Raw genomic sequence first — 27985 nt, 5'->3', positions numbered from 1 at the left:
CTGTCTGTCACAACTTTGTCATTTCGAATATGCTTGCAATAGACGTGTATAAGGTCAGACATCAGGCATAAAACGCACCAACATGCGCCATTTATGCTAAATTTGAAAAAAAATCCAGGGGGAGGACCCCGGACCCCCACCAACGGGACGGGGATACCCCTCCTCCGCCCCAATGTCAATTTGCTTCCGACGCCCCCTGCAATTATGAATTTTTTCTCCATTAAAAACCTAAACTAACACTATTTTCGAAATATCTAATGATGATACTACTTCTTTTATAATATAATACTTAAACAAAAATAAAAAATTCCTACCAAATCTGGTATAATTTTCTTGTGATGGCAGAGATTGTATGTGAGAGCATGGAACGACAACTATGCGTGAAGATTGTCATACAACAATATTATATTTGGGTTAGTTCTTTGGGTTAAATACACAACGGTGTGAACATAAAAATATTGGGGAAACGAGATGCCGGCAGAATGTCTGGAAGAGTGTCGTGTGGTCGCGATTTTAATTGCGTTCCAGACTGCAGCAGAGCGCTTGATACAGCTTGCAAAGCTGGGTAAAGTGGTTGACTGAAACTGTTTTAAAGTGGTAATACAACCGATGGCCATTATAGAGCCATGCACATAGTCCCCGTGTAAAAAGTCCTACCCGCATTTAGTTACATTATTTACCGTACAGGGCCCTCTCAGGCCATCATGGGAAACTACCCACCATCCCTCATTTTTCCCTTTTATGGGAGATTTTTTACTTACATCTCTTTACTGCATTTGCAGTTGTTAGCACTATATTCATTGCTTTTTTATCTACCTGTTTTTATAATTTAGTTGCACGTGTATCTGTAGTATCGGCCCTCTTAATGAAAATGTCAAAATATTTTAGTGAAAAGATTGAAAAACATATATATTTAATGCAAATTTATAGTTAAATGTCCAATTCTTTGACATAACAACAGAAACTGCATAAAAATCCGTAATGTTTTTAACTTTTGCCAAAATATTGGTGATACCAAGGCTTGATTGGTCATTGTCGCTCGGGCACTCTTACATGTACCCCTGGTACTATTAAGTATACTTACATGTACCCCGGGTATGGTAAATATACTTAAACATACCTGGTCGATATTAGACTGTACTAGTGCTGCAACAATACGCCCAAAACTTTATTGCAATATATTGTTAGTTCAAAAACCCGTATTGCAATATATTGCCAACTTGTACCACAATTATAACTCGCCAGCTAATCTACAAAACCAACTTAATTACATGAAAATAACCTTTGTATTGTATGTTTAAGTTCTAGTTATATCCTAATGGCAATAATAGCCTTTTTTACAAAATGTCTATAAAGAAGATTGTGGATGTTTAAAAGCCTGTCGTGTAACTTATCAGAATGCTGTTTACATAATTTTTAGCAAGGCTGTTTTCGGAGAAAAACCCAAGGTATTGTCATAGACTGCTCGTCGTCCGCCGTCAGCCTTCCCTTCCGCCGAGCGTGGCACCTGTTATGCGGTGCTCTTGTTTTTTATCATTTTTACTTATGTTTATAATATAAACATCTTATGTTTATAATATAACTATCAATTAACATTTTTATTATGTAATTAATTGTGCGTTTTTTTTCGTATCTCCATAAGCTTCATCTTAAATTTAACACCCAATTTGTTTTGTTTACCTTGATATCATTATTTCGGATGGCTTTTCTGGGCGAAATATGGATGTATTTTTTGTAGAATTTTTGTACCGGTGTGATGAAAATCGTATGGCAATACAATATGCGGATTTTGTATTGCGATATGTTATTATTAATATACGGATATACCAGTATATTTTTGCAGCACTAGACTGTACCCAAGTTGTATTCCGGCCCAAAATCCGGTGTGGTTAAGTGCGCTACTGATAACCGTAAAACAATATTGTTTATCTTAAACCAACTTCTCTTTTAAAAAAAACTGCATCAGCATGCATTTTGAGTATGAGTTTGGATAATATCGAGGCCATTTAATAGAAAAATTGACATAAATGTGAACATAGTTAATTTAAAAAAAATAGCCGACAGCAACCAATTTAGCGTTAAAATTCCATGTAAGTATACTATAGAGTACCTGGGGTCATGTAAGTAGTACCCGAGTGGACAATGACCGATCTATGCGATACTAAGCCCCATGTAGTAATCAGTATCATGTACACTGTTTCTCATAGTATTGGCCCTTCTGATTGGTTGCAAAGTTTTGTTACTATGCACATGTTATTTTTCTTTAATTGTTTCTTAATGAAAAAAACGAAACTCTTTTCCATATTTGTCCTAAGTTATTGATATATTTTGTTCACAAATAAGCGGCTTATACAACATTTAATAAACCAAAAACAAAGTAACACAATTATATGTAATCATAATATCGGTCTAGAATAAACATGACCTATTTTTAAATGAAAACCAGAAATCATGGTAAAGATACTCGTTGAAATAGTCATTAATGAACAGCAATTAAAATAACACTTCTAAAATTGGAAAAACATTTACTTCTCAGCACTTTTTGAGTTTTTATTATTAAATGCATGATGTGATGAGGAGGGCCGATACGATGAGAATAAGGGATATATTTGACACTCGAAGTAGACTATATTGTAATAATGATTTATCAAGTGAATGTCAACCTAATAAAGAGGTAAGACTTATGTTGCGTCAGTAGTATTTCTCTCCCATTTTACACACTTACATGGTCCTTAATTTTGACATTGTAAATAAAATATCTGGCATTAAAGGGAAATAAATCAATCTTTGAAGGTAAATCGTTTATTGCTGCATTGTTTGCATTAATTCAGAAATTTTTACTTGTTTCCTTAACCGCTTTATGCACAGTAATCAGAGGATAAATAAGTTTACTGCTCATCGATTACGTCTCGGTTTTTCATAATGAAATAACAAATCAAAAAGATGCATGGAAACTTATATAGGATTCCTTGCATAATCTTACTTTATCTTAACCTATATCAGTGAACATTTGTTAAAGGAAGTCTAAAAGGGCATAAGTATAAACTTCAACTTGGCTAAAGAACACAATTGACCTTTACTTCTATGTATATCAGGTTTGACTATGTGTGCCTGCCCATTGTGAACCCTCGCTTCCGACGTGAGAAGATACAGGGCCCAGCATGTTCACGACTGGGTGCCCTTACAAGTCGGATCTGTGCATGACCAGCAGCGGTGCGAGCATTTTCATGTTTCCATGTGATGTCATTAAGTTTTACCTTTAAAGCAAAGTATACTGCAGTTTTGAGTGCACCAGTTTGTTTGAAGTTATGATTGTATGTACACACAGTCAGGACATAAAGCATGATTTAATAAAACAAAGAAAAATATTGTTTTTAAAGTCGATACCTGTTGGTTATTTGTTATCAACCAGAGCAGTGGTCAAAATTGATCATCTGTTCGGAAATAAAGGGCTTTATGTATTTGCATACAATTAATCACATATTAGCCTGTGCAAACCACACAGACTAATCAGGGACAACACTTTCCACTTTTTTTGGTATTTTAGTTTCAAGTAAGTCTCTTTTTAGCAAACATTGTTTTACGGTGAAGTTTCGTTCCTGACAAGCCTTTGTGAATGGCACTTTACGCAATGCATACGTCTGATTTTCCCAGAGTGAGGCTCAAAAAAAAAGCCTGCAATCCTTGCACTGTTAAATTTTGAACCAGACTGTGTCAAATTTTTGGTTTTTTTATAGACTGGCTTATAAAACACTTTCTTTGTCTTAAGTAACATAAAAAAATTGAACTTGTGCTTATTTTGGTGTAACATTTTCTTTGTCTCAAGTAATAAATTTCAAGATTGTTTGTGGAACAACTCATTTTGATTGAGAGTCAGTCAAATGTGGTGTCCATAATGTGCTTGTCTATTTGCAGATTGGGGTAGTCTTGTTGTTGGGAAGACATCAACATGGTTAGAACTGGACTCCAAAGTGGAGCACATACGCAAGAACTCAGAATTGGTATGCTCCAAAACGTTTCACTTCTGTCTGATTGCTTGCTATTTTATGACATTGCTATTATGGAAGTCATTGTTCAAAACTAAAACAATGTAGAATGTAACTTGTAAAATGTTCCACTTCTATGTCACTAAAGTACGCAGTAAGAATTAATAATACATTGGTACACAGTGTTCTCCATTGGCCATGAACTTGAGCTTAACCTTTAATTACATAATTTTCAAAAATGCGCAAAAAACTGTTCTAGAGGCGATTTATTTCACGCTCAAAATGCGTGAGATAAATTGTTAATATGCAAAAAAATGCACATGCGATGAAGCAATAAACATTTTTTTGCAGGCATTGAAGGAGGAGCTGACATATGCGTCTCATCTGGGCCTGCCAGCCATCCTGATCCCTCTGAAGACTGGACACAATTGTCAACCTGGCACGCACCATTAATGAACATCTGCAGGGGGGATTCTTTCAAGGTCTCTGGCTTATTGCAATGACTGTGAGACTGGTTTCTGAGAAAACAAGATAAAGTATTTGCATCCCAGATTGGCCTGTGCAGTCTTCACAAGCTAATCAGACATGGACATTTTTTTTTTGTTATGCCCCTCTTCGAAGAAGAGGGGGTATATTGCTTTGCACATGTCGGTCGGTCTGTCGGTCGGTCGGTCCACCAGTGGTTTCCGGATGATAACTCAAGAACGCTTAGGCCTAGGATCATGAAACTTCATAGGTACATTGATCATGACTCGCAGATGACCCCTATTGATTTTGAGGTCACTAGGTCAAAGGTCAAGGTCACTGTGACCCAAAATAGTAAAATGGTTTCCGGATGATAAGTCAAGAACGCTTATGCCTAGGATCATGAAACTTGATGGGTAGATTGATCATGACTCGCAGATGACCCCTATTGATTTTCAGGTCACTAGGTCAAAGGTCAAGGTCACGGTGACCCGAATAGTAAAATGGTTTCTGGATGATAACTCAAGAACGCTTATGCCTAGGATCATGAAACTTGATAGGTACATTGATCATGACTCGCAGATGACCCCTATTGATTTTGAGGTCACTAGGTCAAAGGTCAAGGTCACGGTGACCCGAAATAGTAAAATGGTTTCAGGATGATAACTCAAGAATGCTTATGCCTAGGATCATGAAACTTGATAGGAAGATTGATCATGACTCGCAGATGACCCCTATTAATTTTGAGGTCACTAGGTCAAAGGTCAAGGTCACGGTGATCCGAAATAGTAAAATGGTTTCCGGATGATAACTCAAGATGCTTATGCGCCTAGGATCATGAAACTTGATAGGTAGATTGACCATGACTCGCAGATGACCCCTATTGATTTTGAGGTCACTCGGTCAAAGGTCAAGGTCAAGTGGACCCGAAATAGTAAAATGGTTTCCGGATGATTACTCAAGAACGCTTATGCCTAGGATCATGAAACTTGTTAGGTACATTGTCATGACTGGCAGATGACCCCTATTGATTTTCAGGTCACTAGGTCAAAGGTCAAGGTCACAGTGACCCGAAATAGTAAAATGGTTTCCCGATGATAACTCAAGAAAGCTTATGGCTAGAATCATGAAACTTCATAGGTACATTGATCATGACGCGCAGATGACCCCGATTGATTTTCAGGTAACTAGGTCAAAGGTCAAGGTCACAGTGACAAAAAACATATTTAAAAAATGGCTGTCACTACACTGAGAGCCCATATGGGGGCATGCATGTTTACAAAACAGCCCTTGTTTTAAAGGAGTTTCTTCTTAATCGAAATCTTGTATAGGCGGAAAAGTTATGTCCCTGATTAGCCTGTGCAGACTGCACCAGGCTAATCTTGGACAACATTTTACATGCATGCATTAAACACCCTTTCCATTGAGCTAGGCTCATTTAATTATTTTCCTTTAAAAAAAGTCAAAAACAATAAAGATTACTTTAAGTATGAAAAATAAAAAATTCTAAAGCAGTGAGTGCTGTCAATTTTAAGGGATAATTGGACGATACTACAGAAGTTTTTTTAAAGGGTGGCATCTATTAAAAACTTTCCAACAACTCAACCCTTTATCTCTAACAATCATGTCTGATTGATAATGCCACTACACATTTGAGAGGAAGGATAAAGGGATCAGTGTGTTTCTGTTTTCAGCAATTCTGGATCCAGGTGCCGACACTTTCTGCTGTGGACAGTGTGGATGACATTATAGAGGGAGAGGAACATTGCGAGGAGAGACAGCCAACTGAAGACACTTGGGAATGGTGAGGGGACACTGGGAATGGTGATTGGGCACTTAGGAATGGTGAGTGGACCACTTGGGAATGGTTGAGGGACACTTGGGAATGGTGAGTTGACACTTGGAATGGTAAGTGGACTCTTGGGAATGGTGAGTGGACACCTGGGAATGGTTAGTGGACACCTGGGATGGTGAGTGGACACCTGGGAATGGTGAGTGGACACTTGGAATGGGTGAGTGGACACTTGGGAATGGTGAGTGGACACTTGGGAGTGGTAAGTGGAAACTTTGGAATGGTGAGTGAACACTTGGGAATGGTGAGTGGACACTTGGGAATGGGTGAGTGAACACTTGGGAATGGTGAGTGCACACTTGGGAATGGTGAGTGGACACTGGGAATGGTGAGTGGACACTTGGGAATGTTGCCGGGACACTTGGGAATGGTGAGTGGACACTTTGGAATGGGGGAGTGGACACTTTGGAATGGGGAGTGGACACTTAGGAATGGTGAGTGGACATTTGGGAATGGGGAGTGGACACTTGGAACGGGGTGTGGACACTTGGGAACGGGGAGTGGACACTTGGGAATGGTGAGTGGACACTTGGGAATGGGAGTGGACACTTGGGAATGGGGAGTGGACACTTGGGAATGGTGAGTGGACACTTGGGAATGGGGAGTGGACACTTGGGAATGGGGAGTGGACACTTGGGAATGGTGAGTGGACACCTGGGAATGGGGAGTGGACACCTGGGAATGGGGAGTGGACACCTGGGAATGGGGAGTGGAGACTTGGGAACCGGGGAGTGGACACTTGGGAATGGGGGAGTGGACATATGGGAATGGGGAGTGGAAACTTGGGAACGGGGAGTGGACACTTGGGATGGGGAGTGGAAACTTGGGAATGGGGAGTGGACACTTGGGAATGGGGAGTGGACACTATGGAATGGGGAGTGGACACTTGGGAATGGGGAGTGGACACTTGAGAATGGGGAGTGGACACATGGGAATGGGGAGTGGACACTTGGGAATGGTGAGTGGACACTTGGGAATGGGGAGTGGACACTTTCGACACATGATTGGAGATGCTAATATCAGTGAAGGAAGATTTTGGTTAAAGGATCTTTAAGATTTCAATATTCTTATTAGAGCTCCCACTGGTCAAAAAATTTCTTTGGGTCGGGTCAGCGGGTCAAATTTCAAAGTACGAGTATTTTCGGGTCGGGTATTAAAAAATTAATATTGTTTTTGTTAACTACAATAAAACATTTATTTTCTTTAAGGATGAACATATCAGATACATTTAACAAATAACCGTTGTGAAATAAGACTAAATTACTTCACAAAAAAGTATTCTTTATGTAGAATTACCATATTCTTTATAGTAATACATGAATTTATTATAAACTGTGAGTGATAAACCTCGATTACGAGATATATTAAGACAAAGTTCAGCAAAATAAACTGCAAATGAGTTGAAATAACCCTTTTAAAACAAAAAACACTGCTATGATGTGCTTTCTCTATAAGAATGTAGGTGTATCTATTAGAATCAAAATGACTAGAGCAAATAAAGAATTTAAGAGATCATGGGAATAGATGTCTATTTTATTTCGATATGTAGTATTATTTTCTTTAAATTAGGCACACAAATCAAAAGGCTAAATGCGCAATATAGACTTCTTAAAACAAATCCTTCATAACTTTGTTACGATAATTGTGAACAAATGTAACTTGATGTATCAAACTGTAAACAAGATCTTATCTCACCATATCAAGACTTAAATAAGAAGTATATAAGAAGGAAAATGACTAGAAAAACTGGGGAAAGTAAATACTGTCTTAATTAATTTAAATTATAACAAAACTTCAGCGTAAACAGTTCTATACAAGTCAAATCACTAAGTTCTTTTTCAAAAACAGCAACATATCAACATTTTCACTTTTCATGCAGGATCTTTGCGCAGACACAATGTAACCAGCTGTGGAGAACACGCGCTCACTGGCAACTGAAGTTGCTGGAGTAATTAAATACTTCTTGGCGATGTGTGCTAATTGTGGGTATTTCTCCTTGTTGGAATTCCACCGTTGAAGTGGATTTTTGCCCAACTTGGTTCAGCATGGTAACCATTCAGTTCAGTTGATACTTCATCAGAATCAGGAACACTAAAACAGCGTTCAGAAAAAATATCCCCAAACAGTTCAGTAAGTGCAGTTTGTTGTAACACCACACCAGAGAGCTTCAGAGTGTTGTTGTTATCATCAGAATCTTAACTTGAAAAACGACTGAACAGGTAGCTTCACCACCTTGACAGTAGAACGAGTTTTGTACACAAGTTCATGCCTTTGTCGGTAATCATAATGTCCTTTTCGTTTTCGGATTTAAACCCGAAACACGCCCATACTGGCGAATGTAACCCCTTACCGCGTCAATAGTTTTCATTCCTCTTATTCACTTGGTAATCAGTACACAAAGATTGACAAAATACTTATAATTACACAGAAACATGAGCTTTGAAACACGAGATTTGAAACCACGAAATTAAATAACTATATCGGAAGTGAGATGGAAAGTCAGAACGGCACATTCAAAACGGCCAGAACAAAACGGCAGAGTTGATTTTACGCCGTTCTTTTGAAAAAAATATTGACTTGACCCAGTACCGTTGCGAAAACTTTGACCCGGAATTGCGGTTATTTTTTTGACCCGCGGTTTCGGGTATTTTCGGGTACCCGTGTGAGCACTAATTCTTATATTGTATTACAGCAATTTTTTCCCTTCTATTAAGTCCTGTTAAAGTCACTTTCCCATTGAGGAAAACTTACAAAATTCCTAGTTGAGGAAAAGTTACAAAATTCCCAGTTGGATAAAGTTCATTCCAAAAGCACATTAGCTGTAACTAAACAATTAAAATTAGCGCTGAAACTCAACATTTCAGAAAATGACACATTCATTTAAAAGAATATTTCGATTGGTTTGTTCAATTAAGGATTACATGTTGTTTTTTTGCTATATTTTTTCCGGATTGGTGTGGTACTAGTACTTTTCCCAATGCAGGAAGACAAAATCGCTGAAACAACAATACTTACCCAGATATTCCGCTGAAGCACTCGCATTAATCAGGTGGAACATGTTCCGTATGATGCATAAGGTTTGTTTGGCGATCACTAAGTCTTGATCAGTGAATTAATAGTTTTTCCCAAAACTCTGACTAAAATATCCCTGAAAAAGCAAAAACTTTTCCGATATACTCAATAATTAGTTTATTATGCTCCCCAACAATTTTTGGGGGGAGCATATAGTCGCCGCTTCGTCTGTCCGTCCGTGTGTCCGTCCGTCCGTGCACAATTTTTGTCTGGGCTATTTCTCAGCAATTAATGACCGGAATTCAATTAAACTTTATGGGAAGCTTTACTACCAAGAGGAGATATGCATATTATCAGCCGGTTCTCGTCGGATGATTTTTCACAGAGTTATGGCCCTTTGAAATTTTCCATTGTACATATAGTGCAATTCTTGTCCGAGCTATTTCTCAGCAACTTATTACGGGAATTCAATGAAGCTTTATGGAAAGCTTAACTACCTTGAGGAGATGCGCATGTTATTTGTGGGTTCTGGTTAGATGATTTATTTAGAGAGTTATGGCCCTTTGAAATTTTTAAGTTGCTAAACCATCCATCGTATTATTTTGTCCAACGTTATGCCCCTCACAACGTTTCTTTTTATCTGAATATATAGTGCAATATTGTGACAAAAAAACCTTTGGGGAGCATCACCCGTCTCCGACGGTTTCTTGTTGAGTTTATTATAGAGATTTATTTTTCCGTAGCTCTTTATAATTTAAGTTACAAAATGAAGTTAAACATGCAGTTACAGGTTATTACTGATACTTTTAATCATATTAATTATTTCATTGTCTCCAATTTCATGGTTTATCATGATATTTTCCCATTCCTAAAGACGGGCTGTAAAATATCAATCACAAAAGGCTAATGTGGCACACAAGTTATTATCCAGGTGGAACACTTTTCTAACGATGTGTGACTCCAGCCTGTGAGGATTGCCCAGGCATATTGCATGTGCTTTAGTTTCAGCCAAGTTAAGCCTGTGCAGTCTGCACAGGCTAATCAGGGACAACACTTTTATGGAAATTGTTGTTTAAAGAAAGTCTCTTCAAAATGACAATCCAGTCTAGGTGGAACGTGTCGTCCCATATAAGGCTGTGCGGACTGCACATGCTAATCTGGAATGACAATGTAGGCATATTTATTTAACAACTTATCGCCCTATTGGTTCAAAAAGGTACCATTTGCTTTCTAATTTTACTGTCACATGGTACCAATGCAGCGTTACATTGCAGGTGGAACACTTTCCGCACAATGTGTGACTCCAGTAAGCGTGTGAGTGTTGCCCTGGAGTTGTCTGAGGACCTGCCTCCCTACCCCGTCTTGCAGCGCTGGCTGGCAGAGCCAATCAAGGCAGTCGTGGTCTCCACTGGACTCTTCCTTACCAACAAGAAGGGCTATCCAGTCCTCTCAAGGTCACACCAGGGATTCCTCAGGAGCCTCTTCAAGGTTTGGAAGTGTGCTGAGATAATAAGGCTTGTTGTGGGAAAACTGGGGCTAAATGCATGTGTGTAAAGTGTCATCCCAGATGAGCCTGTGCAGATGCCCCCCTTTGAATAAGAGGGGTATATTATTTTGCTGAATGTGGGTCTGTCTGTTGGTCGGTAGACCAGTTAGTTTCCGATCAATAACTTGTCAACGAATAGACCGATTACTTGATAATTCACATGTGCATTTGCCTTGGATAGATGACCCCTTTTGAAATTGGGGTCAATAGGTCAAAGGTCAAGGTCACTGTCACAATAAGTGTGAAATGGCTTCCAATCAATATCTCATCAATGAATTGACCGATTGGCTTGATACTTCCCACGCTATTTATATTGGGATCATTAGGTCAAAGGTCATGGTCACAGTCACCATATATGGGAAAATCGTTTCTGATCAACAACTCGTCAACGAATCAACTGATTGGCTTGATACTTCCCATGTGCGTTGGCCTTTTAAGTAGATGACCCCTATTGAAATTGGGGTCTCAAGGTCAAGGTTACTGTCACAATAAGTGTGAAAATTGTTTCCGATTAATAACTCATCAACGAATTGACTAATTGGCTTGATACTTCACATGTGCATTGGCCTTGGATAGTAAATGACCCCCATTGAAATGGGGGTCACTAGTTCAAAGCCCTGTAGTGGGGCAGGGCATATGTCTCCGATCGCAGAACTCTTGTTTAATTATTTGCTTAGAGACAACAAACAGATAAAAATGCATATCATAGCTGTAAAGAGTTTATTAAAGGCTAAGTTCAAGACTGTTGCAAAAGGCAAAAAAGCCAAACAAACCCAAAATGGAGAAAACTTGTTTTTCTTCCCTTGCAGTTGTACATACAGCTGATACTGACTAGGCCATGTGCTCCCTAAATGTAGACACGCTCCATAAACATGCTTATGGTCTCTTACAGTTGGACGTTCAGCTGATCCTGACTGGGGCTGACAGACACCCAGAGAAGGGAGTGCACTCTTATCAGCAGTATCTGGACCATCTCTGGCAGGTAGGGCAATGCTTTCATTGCAGCACAGCACGGGCATGCTACCCTGACACTGATCTACATGCAGAAATGAGTGGACTGCACAGGCTTCTCTGAGATACACTTGAAACACATACATTAAGCATCACTTTCCCAATTCGTGACTCATTAGGTTCAGTACTTATAACAACTTCGTTAAAAAGTAGCCCCCCACACAATTTGAAAAATGAATCATTCAACTTATGAAACATGAGCACAAACTGTATGAAAAAGGGGGAAAAAGCAACTTATGTGTGCCTTAAACATTCACATGTCTCAGGTTAATGTTTCCCAGCTATAGCATTGTGGTATAAACGAAAAGAGTCAGGTGAAACACTTGATGTTGTGTTTTATAGTCTCGCAGCCAGACTCGTCACGAATCACATGAAGAGTACATGGACACACTTTGGACCTCACGGGCGGTACGTGTGGGTCCAGCAATTGTTTTTCTTCTTGATTAAGTAGCCTTTTCTCAATCAATAAAAAATTACAACATTTCTGATTGCCGTCAGAACATTCCCGAAAGGAACGAAAGTTGTGTATAGGTCCTTCCAATAGTGCATTTGTACAAATGAACAAAACAAATGAGCACTGAAACTGAACATTTTAGAAAAAAGCATGGCAAAATATTTAGATGAGTTTGTTTAAATTGGGTACCAAACAATTAATAAGACCCATTATTTCCAATCTGAAGATTTCAAAACACCAATTTTTCTATTTTCAGGGCTTTTAACTCTTATTATTTTCGCTAGGCGTGGTACCAGTAGTTTTCCTTATTGGGCAAATAAAATTGCTGGGGTCAGTTTGGCTCCGCATTTCACTTTATAAAAGCGGGCAACTGAATGTGCACTAAACACAGTATTAATTTGTCAATATTGTTGTTTCACATGTGCTTTCATATGAGTTTAACATTTGCAGTTTTGTTGGATTACATTGCAGTAAAAAGTATTAATACAGGATTTCATTGAAAGCATTGGCTACGTCTTCTGTCTGCCAAATAAATGGACACAAGTTCTTGTTATTTGTACAAGGGTGAGACCTGCAGGGATTTTTCAATTTTATTTAGCTGTCTTGACTTAAAGTCTAAGTTAAATCTTAGGTCTAACAAACAAACATTTGTTAGCTTAATATTAGCCTGAATCTAAAACATTAAACCCATGTAAATTAAAGCTTAACTCTTACAAGCATTCTCATTGCTCAAAATGTATGTCACCCTTCAAACAAACAGGGGTATATTGAATTGCACCTGTTGGTCAGTTGATATCTCTCTGTAGACCATTTGTTTCTTTGTGATATCTGAAGATCGCTTTGACCTACAACTATGCAAATAAGAAATTGGTAACTTGAGAGTGGAGGAAGAAGCTTATTGTATTTGATGGCAACATGTCACAGGTCAAGGTCACAGGGAGCTATTAATGTGAAATAAAATAGGTACAATAGTCATACGTACTAAACATGTTCCAGCCTTTTTATACAATCATATTAAAGATATAATTTTAATTTCTTGTTATGTTTTATAACAGCTTGGGGTATATTCATTTTAACGTCATGCATGTTTTGTTTGGGGCATTCATGTTGAACCCTTTCCCGCTCAGAAGCAATGTAAAAAGGGCTATATGCAACCAGCATAAAACAAGGGCAGCCTGTGAGTAACTCGCAGTGTGTTAAGGTGTTGTGGTGTTTGCTGATCAACAGTTCCTTAGAGTTGAAAATGAAACCTTTAAAACTAGCTAGCAAGAAAGGTCTTAAATTATATTTGATTATCTAATAGATGACAAATACGTCAAAGTGCGTAACTGAGCAGTTAAGGGTTAAGTAAAGGAAAAGTTCAAGATGGAAAATCTTTACTTTTCATTTACGCCCATGCGCATATTCACCAATTGATTCTTAGACTTAAATTTTAACGCATGTGATCTTAATATAGAAATAAAAGAGAGGCAGGCAATAGTGCATTTAGCATTAGCACACTGTTCTATATGAAGGATAACGTAATTTGAGGTGTCAAATGTCAAGTTAAGCACAACCATAAAGAAGATTTAAAACATTACAGTTTAAAGAATATTCTTTATTCTCAGACTTAAGTCTAAACATCGGTTGGTGAATACAAGCCTAGGTTTGTGAGTACTGAAGCTGAGCATACATTTTCCGTCCACAGACGCAGCCTACGCCTGACACCGTGACCCAGTTTGCGAAGGGCTACGAGGATTACCTACAGTGTCCCCTTCAGCCCCTGATGGACAACCTCGAGTCACAGACATACGAGATATTTGAGAAGGACCCCATCAAGTACTCGCAGTACCAAAAGGTGGGTGACAGTTGGTGTTATCAGATATGTTTGTCCAGTAAAAGCAGTATTGAGCCTTAATCTTGGAAACCTGGGCTAGATATGTCATCCAATTTTGTCAAGAAATGACCCTTTTCTGAGAAAACCAGGCTTAATTCGCTATTAGACAGGTCACCCAAGATTGTCAAGAATAGAGACTCGATCTGGGAAAAGGGAGCTTAATGCATGTGCATAAATTGTTTTGCCAGATTAGCCTGTGGACATTGGCAAATCAGGGACAACACTTTTGCTTACACTGGTTTTATGTTTAGAAGAGACTTTCATTGAGAAGGACCCTACCAAGTACTCCCACTACCAAAGGTGGGCAGCAGTCGGTGTTGGCAGATATATCCTCTAAGTTTGTAGTGAAATAATTTTAGCCTTGATCTGTGAAAATTGGGCTTAATGCATGTGGGAAAGGTGTCCTAGATTAGCCTGCAGACTGCCTGTCAAGGACAACCCTTTAAGCTTGTATTGTATTTTATTTTTAAAGGGAGTCTCTTAAGGAAAAATCCTGAAAAAAAAATGCACAGGCTAATCTGGGACGACTTTTTACACAAATGCATTAAACCCTGTTTTCCGAGAACATGGCTCAAACAATGTTGCATCTGTTTCCAATACTGACAGTATTAGAAAGTGGGAGTAAGGTGGGCAAGCAATTTCATAAATGTACCGTCAAAGTACTGATCTGTTCTTCAGGTTTAGTTTGTCATGAAATAATTAAATTAAAATGTTGTTAATTTAAACGCTTATTATTTAACTGCTTATTATGCCTGTTTTGTATTTTAATGGTGTACACTTCTTTTATTTTAGGCTATTTACTATGCATTGTTGGATAAAATCAAACCAGAAGAAAAAGAGACTAAATCTGTGTAAGTACAATACAAAATACAATACAAAATACAATACAATACAAAATACAATACAATACAAAATACAATACAATACAAAATACAATACAATACAAAATATTGAGCTTGCTGGATGAAAACGGGGCATAATGCATGTGGGTAAAGTGTTGTCTCACAGGCTTATCAGGGATTACACTTTCGGTATAGAATTGATTTCATTTAGTATAGACTTCTTCTGTCCACTACACAGGCTTATCATGGTCAACACTTAAAGCACACCCATTGCCTCATTTTTCTATAACAAGGTTCTTTCAGAATGTCCCTCTTTGTATTTGATGAATCATGTCTGTTCTGTGAAGATAAATTTGTTCCCCATAGAAATGAAAAATACTTTGAAATTGAAATTCCTTTTGCAATTTTTATCACTTTTTGCACTGGTTGGATGACTAACAGTTACATGATTACCTCATTACCACCAATGCATGGTTTAGGTTTTTCTTGGAAGCTATAATTAACCTCTTGATTGGCAAACAAAACTTCAAAGAGATGTTTAAATCATAATTAATCAAACAAACTAAAGTAATGATGTGGTTTAGCAGCTTGTTAAAAACCAAAAACTATATTTAAATGTCAGTCTAGTGCAATTTGTATTATTAAAGTTTGTTAGTAATCATTTCTCTTTTGAAGTGACAGGTAACTGAAAACCTAACATTTTGTGTGATTTCATGTGGGAAGTTTTAAATCAGATGACAAGTTAAATTTAAAGCTCTTTGCACTGTTATAATGTCAACCAGTGCAACTGGCAATTTATGGTTGTATTTTTGTGAAGTCATGTAAATTTGACTTGATTAATATTTTATTGAATTATATAAGAGCCTAAATCTTTTAAAATGGGGCTTAATGCATGTGCTGAAAGTGTTGTCCCAGATTAGCCTGTGCGGTTCACACATGTTTATCATGGGCGACATTTTTCGCTTTTTTATGGAATTTGTTTCAAGGAGGTCTCTTCTAAACGAAAATCAATTCAAGGCTTTAAGTGATTACTCTATGTTGAATGCACAGGGTAATCTGGGATGACACTTATCGCACATGCATCAAGCCCCACAGGGTAATCTGGGATGACACTTATCGCACATGCATCAAGCCCCACAGGGTAATCTGGGATGACACTTATCGCACATGCATCAAGCCCCACAGGGTATTCTGGGATGACACTTATCGCACATGCATTAAGCCCCACAGGGTATTCTGGGATGACACTTATCGCACATTCATTAAGCCCCATTTTTCCAGAGCAAGGCTCATATTTATTAAAATAAGGCATACAAGTTCATTTTAAAAATGATTTTTATATCCCCAGAACATAGGTTCTGGGGGCATATTAAAATCGCACCGTCAGTTTGTCAGTCAGTTAGTTAGTGTGTCAGTCCGGATTAGTTTCCGCTCAATAAGTCAAGCAATTGTCATCAGATCTTCACCAAACTTCATGAAAATGTGTAAGGCAATAACATGTAGGTCAAGGTTGATAAATGGCCAAATTGACCCAGACACTCTTTTAAGTTACGGCCCTTGAATCATCGTGAATTTTTTTTTCTTGTTTCCGCTCAATAACTAGAGCAATTGTCATCAGATATTCACCAAACTTCATGAAAATGTGTAAGGCAATAACATCTAGGTCATATTTGATAATCGGCCAAATCAGACCCAGGCACTCCTGAGTTACGGCTCTTGAATCATTGAAAATTTGCTTTTTTTCTTGTTTCCGCTCAATAACTCGAGCAAATGTCATAGGATTACCGCCACACTTCATGAAAATGTGAAAGGTCATAAGATCTAAGTCATGTTTGATAATCAGCCGAATTGACTAAGACACTCCTGAGTAACGGCCCTTGAATCATTGAAAAAATGTCCTTATGTTACGAAGTTGTGCATGTTGGATTGTTACTGTCATATATCAAAACATAACTTTTTTATGCCCATGGGAGGGTGGCATATAGCAGTCGCACTGTCCGTCCGTCTGTCTGTCCATCTGTCTGCCCGTCTCACTTATGCGTTTAGGTTTCAAAAAATGCTCATAACTTCTATGTCACTTGTCGCTTCAGATGTAACCTACATATTTGGTAACGGGTATGCATGTGTATATGGACAAGGCCTTTCCATGATACGCACACAAATTTTTACCCCTTTGACCTTGAACTTGAACTTAGGGTCTGGGTTTAGGTTTCAAAATCTGCGTTTAGGTTTCGAAAAAAAGTTATTTGGGGGCATATGTCTTCCGATGGAGACAGCTCTTGTTTAAATTGTTTTGAAATTTCATGCTACTGATCATTTAAGGGCAGTGATGGCCCTTTTTTTAAATCCTGCTTAATGCTCTGTATCGAGTAGTCTCTGTGAAAAAAAATGGATCTGCCATCTTGTCTAGCTATTTTATTTATAAGGTTTTAAAAGTTATTTTTAGCTCACCTGTCACGAAGTGACATGGTGAGCTTATGTGACAGTGTGATGTCCGTTGTGCGTGTGTGTGTGCGTGCGTCAACAATTTGTTTGTGTAGACAGTAGAGGTCACAGTTTTCATCCCATCTTTATAAAATTTGGTCAGAATGTTTATCTTGATGAAACTGGGTTGGGATTGTATTTGTGTCATCTGGGGTCAAAAACTAGGTCACAAGGTCAAATAATAGAAAAACCTTGTGTAGACAATAGAGGTCACAGTTTTCATCCAAACCGTATGAAATTTGGTCAGAATGTTTATCTTGATGAAATCTGGGTTGGGATTGTATTTGGGTCATCTGGGGTCAAAAACTAGGTCACTAGGTCAAATCATAGAAAACCCTTGTACAGACAATAGAGGTCATAGTTTTATCTGATCTTAATGAAATATGGTCAGAATGTTTTAGCAACCCCAGCAGAACTTATCTTATCAGTGGAAGATCTAAGAAAATCAGCTTATTTGCATAGTGGTTTCCTTACAAGTTATTTTTATAAAATATCTTAAATGAAATCAAAATAATATAAATGCAGATTGAAAGAAAAATAAATTCTCTTCAATATGATATAAATTTTAATAATATTTAGTTTATATTCGCGGCTTAACAATCTACATTGGATTCAAGTACAACGTCTGTGTCCCATTTCCTTTGTTTACTGCACTTTCGAGTACCTGGGCTGACACCCGGTTGTTTACAACACATTTGCGACCTGACAAGGTCATTTGGATATTAATGATGTTGATATATTTATGTTCACCAATGAAAAACAGACGATCAAATTTCATTCAGATTGGTCGTGTGGAAATTCGTACCGAGTTTCAACAGTCTGCTGTCAAAATGCCTATTAATTGCATTTACGTTGAAATATACGTAAAACCAGGTGCAAATAAACACAACCGAAGTATTTTAATGTGTTTCTAAGAATATATTAAATGTCAAATGACCAATTATTGTAATGTTTAATGCATATTAAATACTTCATTTATTTTGTTCATATCGAACTCAGTACGTTCATACCATTGACTGGCATTGTGTTTTTGATCTCATTTATTTCTTTTTTAGTTAAATTAGTTGTAGAACAGTTGAACTGTCCGTCAGTCAGTATGTTAGTATGTGTGTATGTCAGTCTTTCCGTCCGTCCGAAAAAAACTTTAACATTGGCCATAACTTTTTCACTATTGAAGATAGCAACTTGATATTTGGCATGCATGTGTATCTCATGGAGCTGAACATTTTTAGTGGTGACAGGTGAAGGTCAAGGTCATCCTTCAAGGTCAAATGTCAAATATATGGCATCTGTCTGTCCGAAAACTATAACATTGGCCATAACTTTTTCAATATTGAAGATAGCAACTTGATATTTGGCATGCATGTGTATCTCATGAAGCTGCACATTTTGAGTGGTGGAAGTTTAGGTCAAGGTCATCCTTCAAGGTCAAAGGTCAAACAAATATAAAAAAATCAAAGCGGTTCAATAGGGGGCATTGTGTTTCTGACGAACACATCTCTTGTTTTAAATACATTTAGAATCGGTAATGATTACAGTGTTTTTTATGTTCAAGGTTTTTGTAACTGATAATTTGTGGTTTAGGATTGAGACAAATTATGGTTAACATTGAAGGATTTTATTTTTAACAAATCGTTCTATTTTATATTTATATGACATTAAACATTAAAAACCTGGTTTTGGAAAGCTTTTTATGCCCCCGGTGGGGTTGCATATAGCAGTTGAACTGTCCGTCAGTCAGTATGTCAGTCTGTCCGTCTGTCCGTAAAAAAATCTTTAACGTTGGCCATAACTTTTGCAATATTGAAGATAGCAACTTGATATTTGGCATGCATGTGTATCTCATGAAGCTGCACATTTTGAGTGGTGGAAGTTTAAGGTCAAGGTCATCCTTCAAGGTCAAAGGTCAAACAATTTTTTTTTATTTCAAAGCGGCGCAATAGGGGGCATTGTGTTTCTGACGAACACATCTCTTGTGTAAATTTCTATCTAGCTATATTAATAAAACTGATGTATGGCAAATTTTAAAATTTAACTGGGGTTGCTATAATTTATCTTGATAATATCTGATTTTTGATCGTATATGGATCATCTGGGGTAAAAAATTAGGTCACTGGGCCAATGCTAGTAAAACCTTGTGTAGATGAAAGAGGTCACAGTTTTCATCACGTCTTAATGAAATTTTGTCAGAATGTATTAATTGATGAAATCTTGCTTGGGATTTATATGGGTCTGATAGAGTTTAAGTTGATGTAGCAAGGTTAGTCAGGTGAGCGATTCAGGGCCATCATGGCCCTCTTGTTTGTATTCCAGCACCTTGAGTAAGGTGAGTATTAATCACAAATATATGAACCTGGTTCTGAGCATGTGTGTGCAGTGTTGTACCAGATTTCCCTGTTGCAGTCCACAGGGGCTAATCAGGGAGGACACCTGCCGCCGAAAGTGATTTGTTCAGTAAGAAGAGACTTCCTTCAAAATAAATAATTCCATGAAAGTATTGTTCCACATAAGCCTGTGCAGACTGCACAGGCTCATTTTGAACAATTCTTTACACATATGCAGAACAAGGCTCATATCTTTATTTCACTTATAATGCTTTCAATACCACTGCTTTCTGTCTATCCAGGGTGCTGATGGTTGTGGGTGCGGGGCGTGGTCCACTGGTTCGAGCCTCTCTGGCTGCAGCCAAGCAGGCCGACCGAATCATCAGCAAGGTGTATGCAGTGGAGAAGAACCCCAACGCAGTCGTCACGTAATACTTTGCCTTCTCTGTTGGGTGTTTGTATTATTGCTAGTGTCAGATAAGGCCCTGGGACTTGATATTAATCTGAATGGGTTCTGACTTGGTGTACATTTGAGCTTTGCTCTGGGATAATTTGGCTTAATTCATCTGTGTAGAGTGTTGTCCCAGATTAGTCTTTGTAGTTCGCACAGGCTTATCAAAGACAATACTTTCCGCCTACACCAGAATATGTTTAGAAGAGACATCCTTTAAACGATTTAAAGTGGACAGTGTCATCCCTAATTAGCTTGTGTGCATTGCTAATCTCTGAAGACACAAATGCATTAAGCCCAGTTTTCCCAGAATGCAGACCATAGTATTGCTTGTGTTGGATAAGGCCCTGGGAGTTATCATAAATATTGTTTGGTTCTGGTCCATTTATTATGCTCACCCAAAAAAAATTGGGGGGAGCATATAGTCGCCGCTTCGTCTGTCCGTCTGTGTGTCCGTCCGTGCACAATTTTTGTCCGGGTTATTTCTCAGCAACTAATGACTGGAGTTCAATGAAACTTTATGGGAAGCTTCACTAGCAAGAGGAGATGTGCATATTATCAGTGGGTTCTGGTCGGATGATTTTTCTCAGAGTTATGGCCCTTTGAAATTTTCCATTAACTGTACATATAGTGCACTTCTTGTCTGGGCTATTTCTCAGCAACTAATGACCGGAATTCAATGAAACTTTATGGGAAGCTTCACAACCAAAAGGAGATGTGCACATTATCAGGGGGTTTTGCTCCGATGATTTTTCACAGAGTTATGGCCCTTTGAAATTTTCCATTAACTGTACATATAGTGCAATTCTTGTCCGGGCTATTTCTCAGCAACTAATGACCGGAATTCAATGAAACTTTATGGGAAGCTTCACTACTAAGAGGAGATGTGCATATTATCATCGGATTCTGGTTGGATGATTTTTCACAGAGTTATGGCCCTTTGAAATTTTATATAAAAAATTCTTGTCCCCCCAACTTCTGTGCCCTCAAGACGTTTCCTTTTATCTGAATATATAGTGCAATTTTGTGACAAAAAAACCTTTGGGGAGCATCACCCGTCTCCAACGGTTTCTTGTATTTGCTCAAATACAGCTCTTGTTTTAATGGATTTGCAGGCTTTGGTGAATTAAGATGTTCAGTGTTCAGTTTTTCAGTGTTTAGTAACTGACCTGTGTGTATGTTCAGGTTAGAGAACCTAAAGGAGGAGCTATGGGGGGACAAGGTGGACGTAGTGTCATGTGACATGAGGCACTGGGAGGCGCCGATCAGAGCTGACATCCTGGTCAGTGAACTGCTGGGGTCGTTTGGGGACAACGAGCTCTCGCCCGAGTGCCTTGACGGGGCCCAGAGGTTTCTGAAAGGTAGGGTCAGAGTGTTGGGCTAGTAGGGACGGTCCCCTGATAAGTACAAAATTGGGTTAGGGACAGAGACAAAAGGTAGGGGACAGACTTATGGGCTAATATTAGATTGTCACTCATGTGTACAAGTGGTATCATGAGTGAATGTGTCAGCAGCTTTTAGGTGCTTTGAAAATTGTCCAAACTTAACAATTTCTTGTCAGTTTTAACAGTTCAGGACGGTTTTTGTTGGTTGTAACTGAAATTGAATGATTGGTTAAAAATATGAAGTGTTTTGGGGGGAAAAATGATATTAATTTATGTTTAATTTTGAGTTTGGTGATTAAAAAAGTTTATTTTGAAAAAAATCATTTTACTTTATTGTGCAGAATACAACCAAATAATTGTGAAACTGTGAACCCCAACATGCAATCAATGCTGCCTTTAGAATCAAAGAAACATGGATTTTTAAAGATTTTCTCCAGAAGTCTTTAGATAACATGATGCTTGTTTGCTACCTTTTTGATCAGTGAATTGAGTGAGTACATTGTAATGTTTGACAACACAGTGTGTTTTTGCACCTTGTAGATGACGGTATCAGTATCCCGTGTGAGTACACCTCCTATCTGGCCCCCCTTCAGTCCTCCAAGCTCTACAATGAAGTGAGGGCCTCCAAGGACAGGGACAAGCCTGCAGAGGTAGGTCAATAGGTCAAACAGGGCTGGATTGGGACATTTATTTCCTGAGTCATGTTCTGGGAATACAGGGCTTAATGCATGTGCATAAAAATTCGTCTCAGTTTAGTCTTTGAATTCTGCACTTTTCGGCTAAACTGGATTTTTGGTATGAAAACACCTTCTTTAAACAAAAAATACCATTAAAACATAAAAGTGTGGAACCTGATTAGACTATATTTACTGTGAACATTTTGTTAGGCTGTTAAAACATTGTCCAGATAAGCTTGCTAATAATGCTTTTAAAGCAAACTTTGAGTGTTAAAATCTATACGAGCCTCGCTATAAGAAAACAGGGCTTATTTTATAAGGGTAAATATTTGTCCCCAATTATCCTGTTTTTGGGTAAATATTTGTCCCCAATTATCCTGTTTTGGGGTAAATATTTGTCCCCAATTATCCTGTTTTTGGGTGAATATTTGTCCCCAATTATCCTGTTTTTCTCGGTTTTCCCAGTGCGAGGCTAAACAAGAGTTGTTGAATATTTTAGTCCAACTTTGAGATGCCATATGTGGTTCGTCTCCACAACTGTCAGATACTGGCTCCACCTCAACCTGTATTCAAGTTCCACCACCCTAACAAAGGTAAGTAAACAAAACTCATGAAGTCTTAAACGCAAGCTGTTGCCGCTCTCTAAGTTTTAATCTAAGGCTATTATCCATTTTGAGTAAAAATTTGCACTATTACCCCTTTTGAAGTTTTTAAACAATTCTTTTGCAGGTATCAGAATATTTTAAATTGATTTCAGCGATTTTGACATCATCTTCAAATCAAAAACATTTCAAAGGTGGAGAGAGATTTTTAGCTAATTTTAGCTCGGCTGTTTTCGGAGAAAACCCGAGGTATTGTCATAGCCAGCTCGTCGTGTTGTGCCGTGTCATGTCGTCCGCGTCTTGCTAAAACCTTCACATTTTGTTAACCTTTTGAACATTGGTTCTAAAATGAAAGTGTTTCCACCTACAACATTGAAACTTCATATGTAGCTGCACGTTGATGAGTTCTACACGCCACACCCATTTTTGGGTCACTAGGTCAAGGTCACTGTGACCTCTTAAAAAAGTTTAAATCTAAGGCTATTATCCATTTTGAGTAAAAATTTGCACTATTACCCCTTTTGAAGTTTTTAAACAATTCTTTTGCAGGTATCAGAATATTTTAAATTGATTTCAGCGATTTTGACATCATCTTCAAATCAAAAACATTTCAAAGGTGGAGAGAGATTTTTAGCTAATTTTAGCTGGGCTGTTTTCGGAGAAAACCCGAGGTATTGTCATAGCCAGCTCGTCGTGTTGTGCTGTGTCATGTCGTCCGCGTCTTGCTAAAACCTTCACATTTTGTTAACCTTTTGAACATTGGTTCTAAAATGAAAGTGTTTCCACCTACAACATTGAAACTTCATATGTAGCTGCACGTTGATGAGTTCTACACGCCACACCCATTTTTGGGTCACTAGGTCAAGGTCACTGTGACCTCTTAAAAAAAAAATTCTGACAGGCTTTCATTTATTCAAAACTGCACCGGCAGCCGAGCGTGGCACCCGTTATGCGGTGCTCTTGTTTAATTTTCATTTTGGTGTCTGTCAGTTATGTTGTTTATTAGAAAAAGTAGAGAAAGACAATGTACTATCTATTTTGCATGTTTCAAAATCTTAATCTTTGTGCATGTCATTAAGTTTTGTGTTTGAAAAAGTATCCTGTACTTTATATTGTGAATGTTCCCAGCGGAGGTGATAGACAACAGCAGGTTCAAGAGTCTGGAGTACCATGTGGAGAACACAGCGGTGCTGCATGGCTTTGCAGGCTACTTTGATACCATGCTCTACAAGGATGTCTACCTCAGTATGTACATACCAAACATTGTCCTATGTCTCTCTGTCCATTCTTCCCTCTGTTCTTCTGCCTCTCTCTAAAACTTTTTTACAAAATGAATTATCTTGAATACCAAATACAATGTGTTCATCTCACTTGGTATACAGATTAAAAAGTATCACAAACTATGAGTAACTTATGTATTCTTCAGAGTTTCAAGATCAGGGAACTGTTTTTTAGCTACATCTGATATTAAGCCTATGTTTACACGCACATCTGATATTTCAGGCCCATGTTTACAGGCGCATCTGATATTTCAGGCCTATGTTTACAGGCACATCTGATATTTCAGGCCTATGTTTACAGGCACATCTGATATTTCAGGCCCATGCTTACAGGCACATCTGATATTTCAGGCCCATGTTTACGGGCACATCTGATATTTCAGGCCCATGTTTACAGGCACATCTGATATTTTCAGGCCCAAGTTTATGTGTACATTCAATTTTCAAGCCTATGTGTATGGGTACATATGCTAGTACTAGTCAGTATTAGGCCTTTGTTTGCAGGAATATCTAATATTTCAGGCCCATTATAACGTGTACATGTACATCCAATATTTTAGGCCTATGTTTATGTGTACATCAAAAACTTCAGTTCTATGTTTACGGTGATATCTGATATTTCAAGTCTCTTAATCTATTTTAAGTTGCTATACTATGCTGTTTAATGTTTACATTTTCCTTTCCCATTGTCTTATCATTTCGGATTAATAAGTAATACATTCATACTTAATGTGACTTTTTAATTTTTGTTTGTTGTAGTAACCTTTAATTTTTTAATCCATCCAAATTTATCTGTGATATGACGATCATAATTGATACATTTGTGTCCATTGATCTGAATCTATGTATTATATTTCATGTATTTATTATGATTAACATAGTATTTAGTATTAATTTATTACAAGTGCCTCTCTATGTCGTGCCACCAACAATCAAGGATCCCAATGGAAATAAGGGATATTGCTCTTTTTTGTGTAATCCTTGGCGTTAGTGTGCATGCCATAGTGCATTCTATGCATGTACTTTTCAATTATGACTGTTTTTACTTTTTATTGTTTTATGTACATGTTGTTTCAATGCATTGTGTGTATGTAGGCTATCGCAGAAATAAATCTATCTATCTATTAGTCTATGTTTACTGGTATATCTGATATTTCAGGCCCATGTTTATGGGTATATCTGATATTTCAGGCCCATGTTTACAGGTATATCTGATATTTCAAGTCTATGTTTACAGGTACATCTGATATTTCAGGCCCATGTTTACGGGTATATCTGATATTTCAGGCCCATGTTTTCTGGTATATCTGATATTTCAGGCCCATGCTTACTGGTATATCTGATATTTCAGGCCCATGTTTATGGGTATATCTGATATTTCAGGCCCATGTTTACAGGTATATCTGATATTTCAAGTCTATGTTTACGGGGTCATCTGATATTTCAGGCCCATGTTTACGGGTATATCTGATATTTCAGGCCCATGTTTACTGGTATATCTAATATTTCAGGCCCATGTTTACTGGTATAGCTGATATTTCAAGTCTATGTTTAAGAGGTATAACTGATATTTTAGGCCTATGTTTGCAGGTATATCTGATATTTCAGGACTATGTTTACTGCTATTTCTGATATTTCAGGCCCATGATTACGTTTACATCTGATATTTCAGGCATATTTTTTAAGTGGACATCTAAGGTCTCTGTTTACTGGTATACTTTATATTTTAGGCCCATGTTTAGGGTGATATCTGATATTTCGTGTCTATGTTTCCAAGTACATCATATATTTTAGGTCTATGTTTACGGGCATTTCATATATATCAGGTCTATGTTTACGGTAAATCCGATATTTCAAACGTATGTTAACATGTATTATAAATAATATTTCAGGCCTATGTTAATGGTTACAACTGATATTGAGCCTATGTTTACGTGCACATCTGATATTTCAGGTATCCTCCCAGAGACCCACTCACCAGGCATGTTTAGCTGGTTCCCTATACTCTTCCCAGTGAAAGTAAGAGCACATTGATTGTACATATTTTATCAGGGGTGTGATTGAGGTTAAGTCTGAGGGGAGGAATATTCAGTAGACTTATTTTGACTATCCAAATCGCGTACATAACACAATGACAAATCTTAAAACAACATTTAAATAAAACCATCTTAAACTTACAAACAAGATTTATATATGAAAACCTTTTTAAATTCACATTTAACGTATTATTCAAAGTCACCAGCATTAATTGTGATCAAAATCAATGTGTATTCCCATCCCTGTGAATGATGACAGCAATCTTTTGTTTGAGCTCAATGTCTTTAAATTGAAAATAAAGTCAACAATGTTACAATGTTCAACTCACAACATTTTACCACGTGATCTGTATTTCTAGATTTTTTCGAATATGACTTAAGCCGCACTAAGACTAAGTTGATCTTCCGTATCCATTCAGAAGTGTTATTGCTTTCTGAATTATATCCACTGTTGGCTCTTCCCTTTCCCATTTAAATTAGTTTTTCAATAATTTTTCGATCTCCAAGATTTTGTGAGATTAGTTTGTTTGTTTAATAATTTTCATTTTCGCTTCACAAAGGCGCCATTTGCAATTGGAATCAGCAGAGAAATATGAATCACATTTTAAAAGACCAATTTTAAATAGGAAGATTGGGAAACAAAAGCCAATGACATCGCTCGTTTAAAAAAATGCTTAGACAGAATCTACCAGTGTAATATGCGGATTTTCGGGCCGCTAATGAAATACGCCTGTGGAATCAGTCGAACCATTATTTTTACAAATTTACGCGAATTGTGGAAATGACCCACGGACAAACCAATCCGCAGATATCCGCGGAAAAATCACTCACCTGTTTATCTTTATTATTATCTATGAAATGAAATTCTTGTAATGGGGAAACACGTAGTCACTGATGAGACTGTGCAGTAGCATTCTGCACCAGCAAATCTGGTAAGACACATGACGCTTATGCATTAAGCTCAGTTTTTCTCAGAGTGCAGCTTCAAGTGATACCAGGCTAATATACTCGCTCTCTCATCTTTTTCAGTCCCCTGTGTACCTGAGAGGAGGGGATCATGTGGTGGTGGATTTCTGGCGTCAGGTCAGCGCCAAGAATGTCTGGTACGAGTGGTGTGTACGGGAGCCCTATGTGCAACCCATACAGAACCCCAAGGGACGCTCCTACACCATTGGGCTCTAACCAGATGTTAACTGTTGACATTCATTGAAGAAGAAAAAAAATCTTTTGTTTTCATTTGTTTGTGTTGAATTTATATTTGCAGCCCATACAGACACCCCAAGGGACGCTCCTACACCATAGGGCTTTAACCGGATCTGAACTGTTGACATTCATTTTTAAAAATAAAACATTCTTTTTTTTTCATTTATTTTTGTTGAATGTATATGTGCAGCCCATGCAGAACCCCCAAGGGATGCTCCTACACAATTGGGCTGTAACATCAGCAACAGGGGCTAGTGAGACCTGAAAGCTCATAATGGCAATATGTCTTGAGATCCCAAAAAGGATAATAAAAGTCAGCATACTTTTAGATATTCATGTGTTCTTCATTTTTATCATGTATTATTGTTGAATTCATATGTGCAGCCCAAAAACAAACCAAAGTGACGCTCTTACACCAAATAACTGTAGCTATGGCAAGAGAGGCATCAGAATCATCAGCTTGTAATCACATGAAGTGGAATGTAACCACATGAAGTGG

General features: G+C 37.8%; 1 protein-coding gene across 1 annotated transcript; it reads left to right on the top strand.

The window, feature by feature from the left end:
- Positions 1-482: 482 nt before the first annotated feature.
- Positions 483-27814, top strand: LOC127881576 (protein arginine N-methyltransferase 5-like). The gene is given in 18 exon segments (XM_052429556.1): positions 483-565; positions 3096-3184; positions 3187-3213; positions 3916-4001; positions 4338-4400; positions 4402-4468; positions 6129-6255; positions 10590-10803; positions 11754-11843; positions 14014-14163; positions 14995-15053; positions 20155-20280; positions 21489-21664; positions 22229-22338; positions 22865-22958; positions 24096-24212; positions 26202-26266; positions 27313-27814. Coding segments are annotated over 18 exon segments (1896 nt in total). The 3' UTR covers positions 27466-27814.
- The last annotated feature ends 171 nt before the right edge of the window (positions 27815-27985 follow it).

This window comes from Dreissena polymorpha, chromosome 5 (assembly GCF_020536995.1).
Source record: "Dreissena polymorpha isolate Duluth1 chromosome 5, UMN_Dpol_1.0, whole genome shotgun sequence".
NCBI lineage: Eukaryota > Metazoa > Mollusca > Bivalvia > Myida > Dreissenidae > Dreissena > Dreissena polymorpha.
This window is presented reverse-complemented; position numbering and strand designations above follow the sequence as displayed.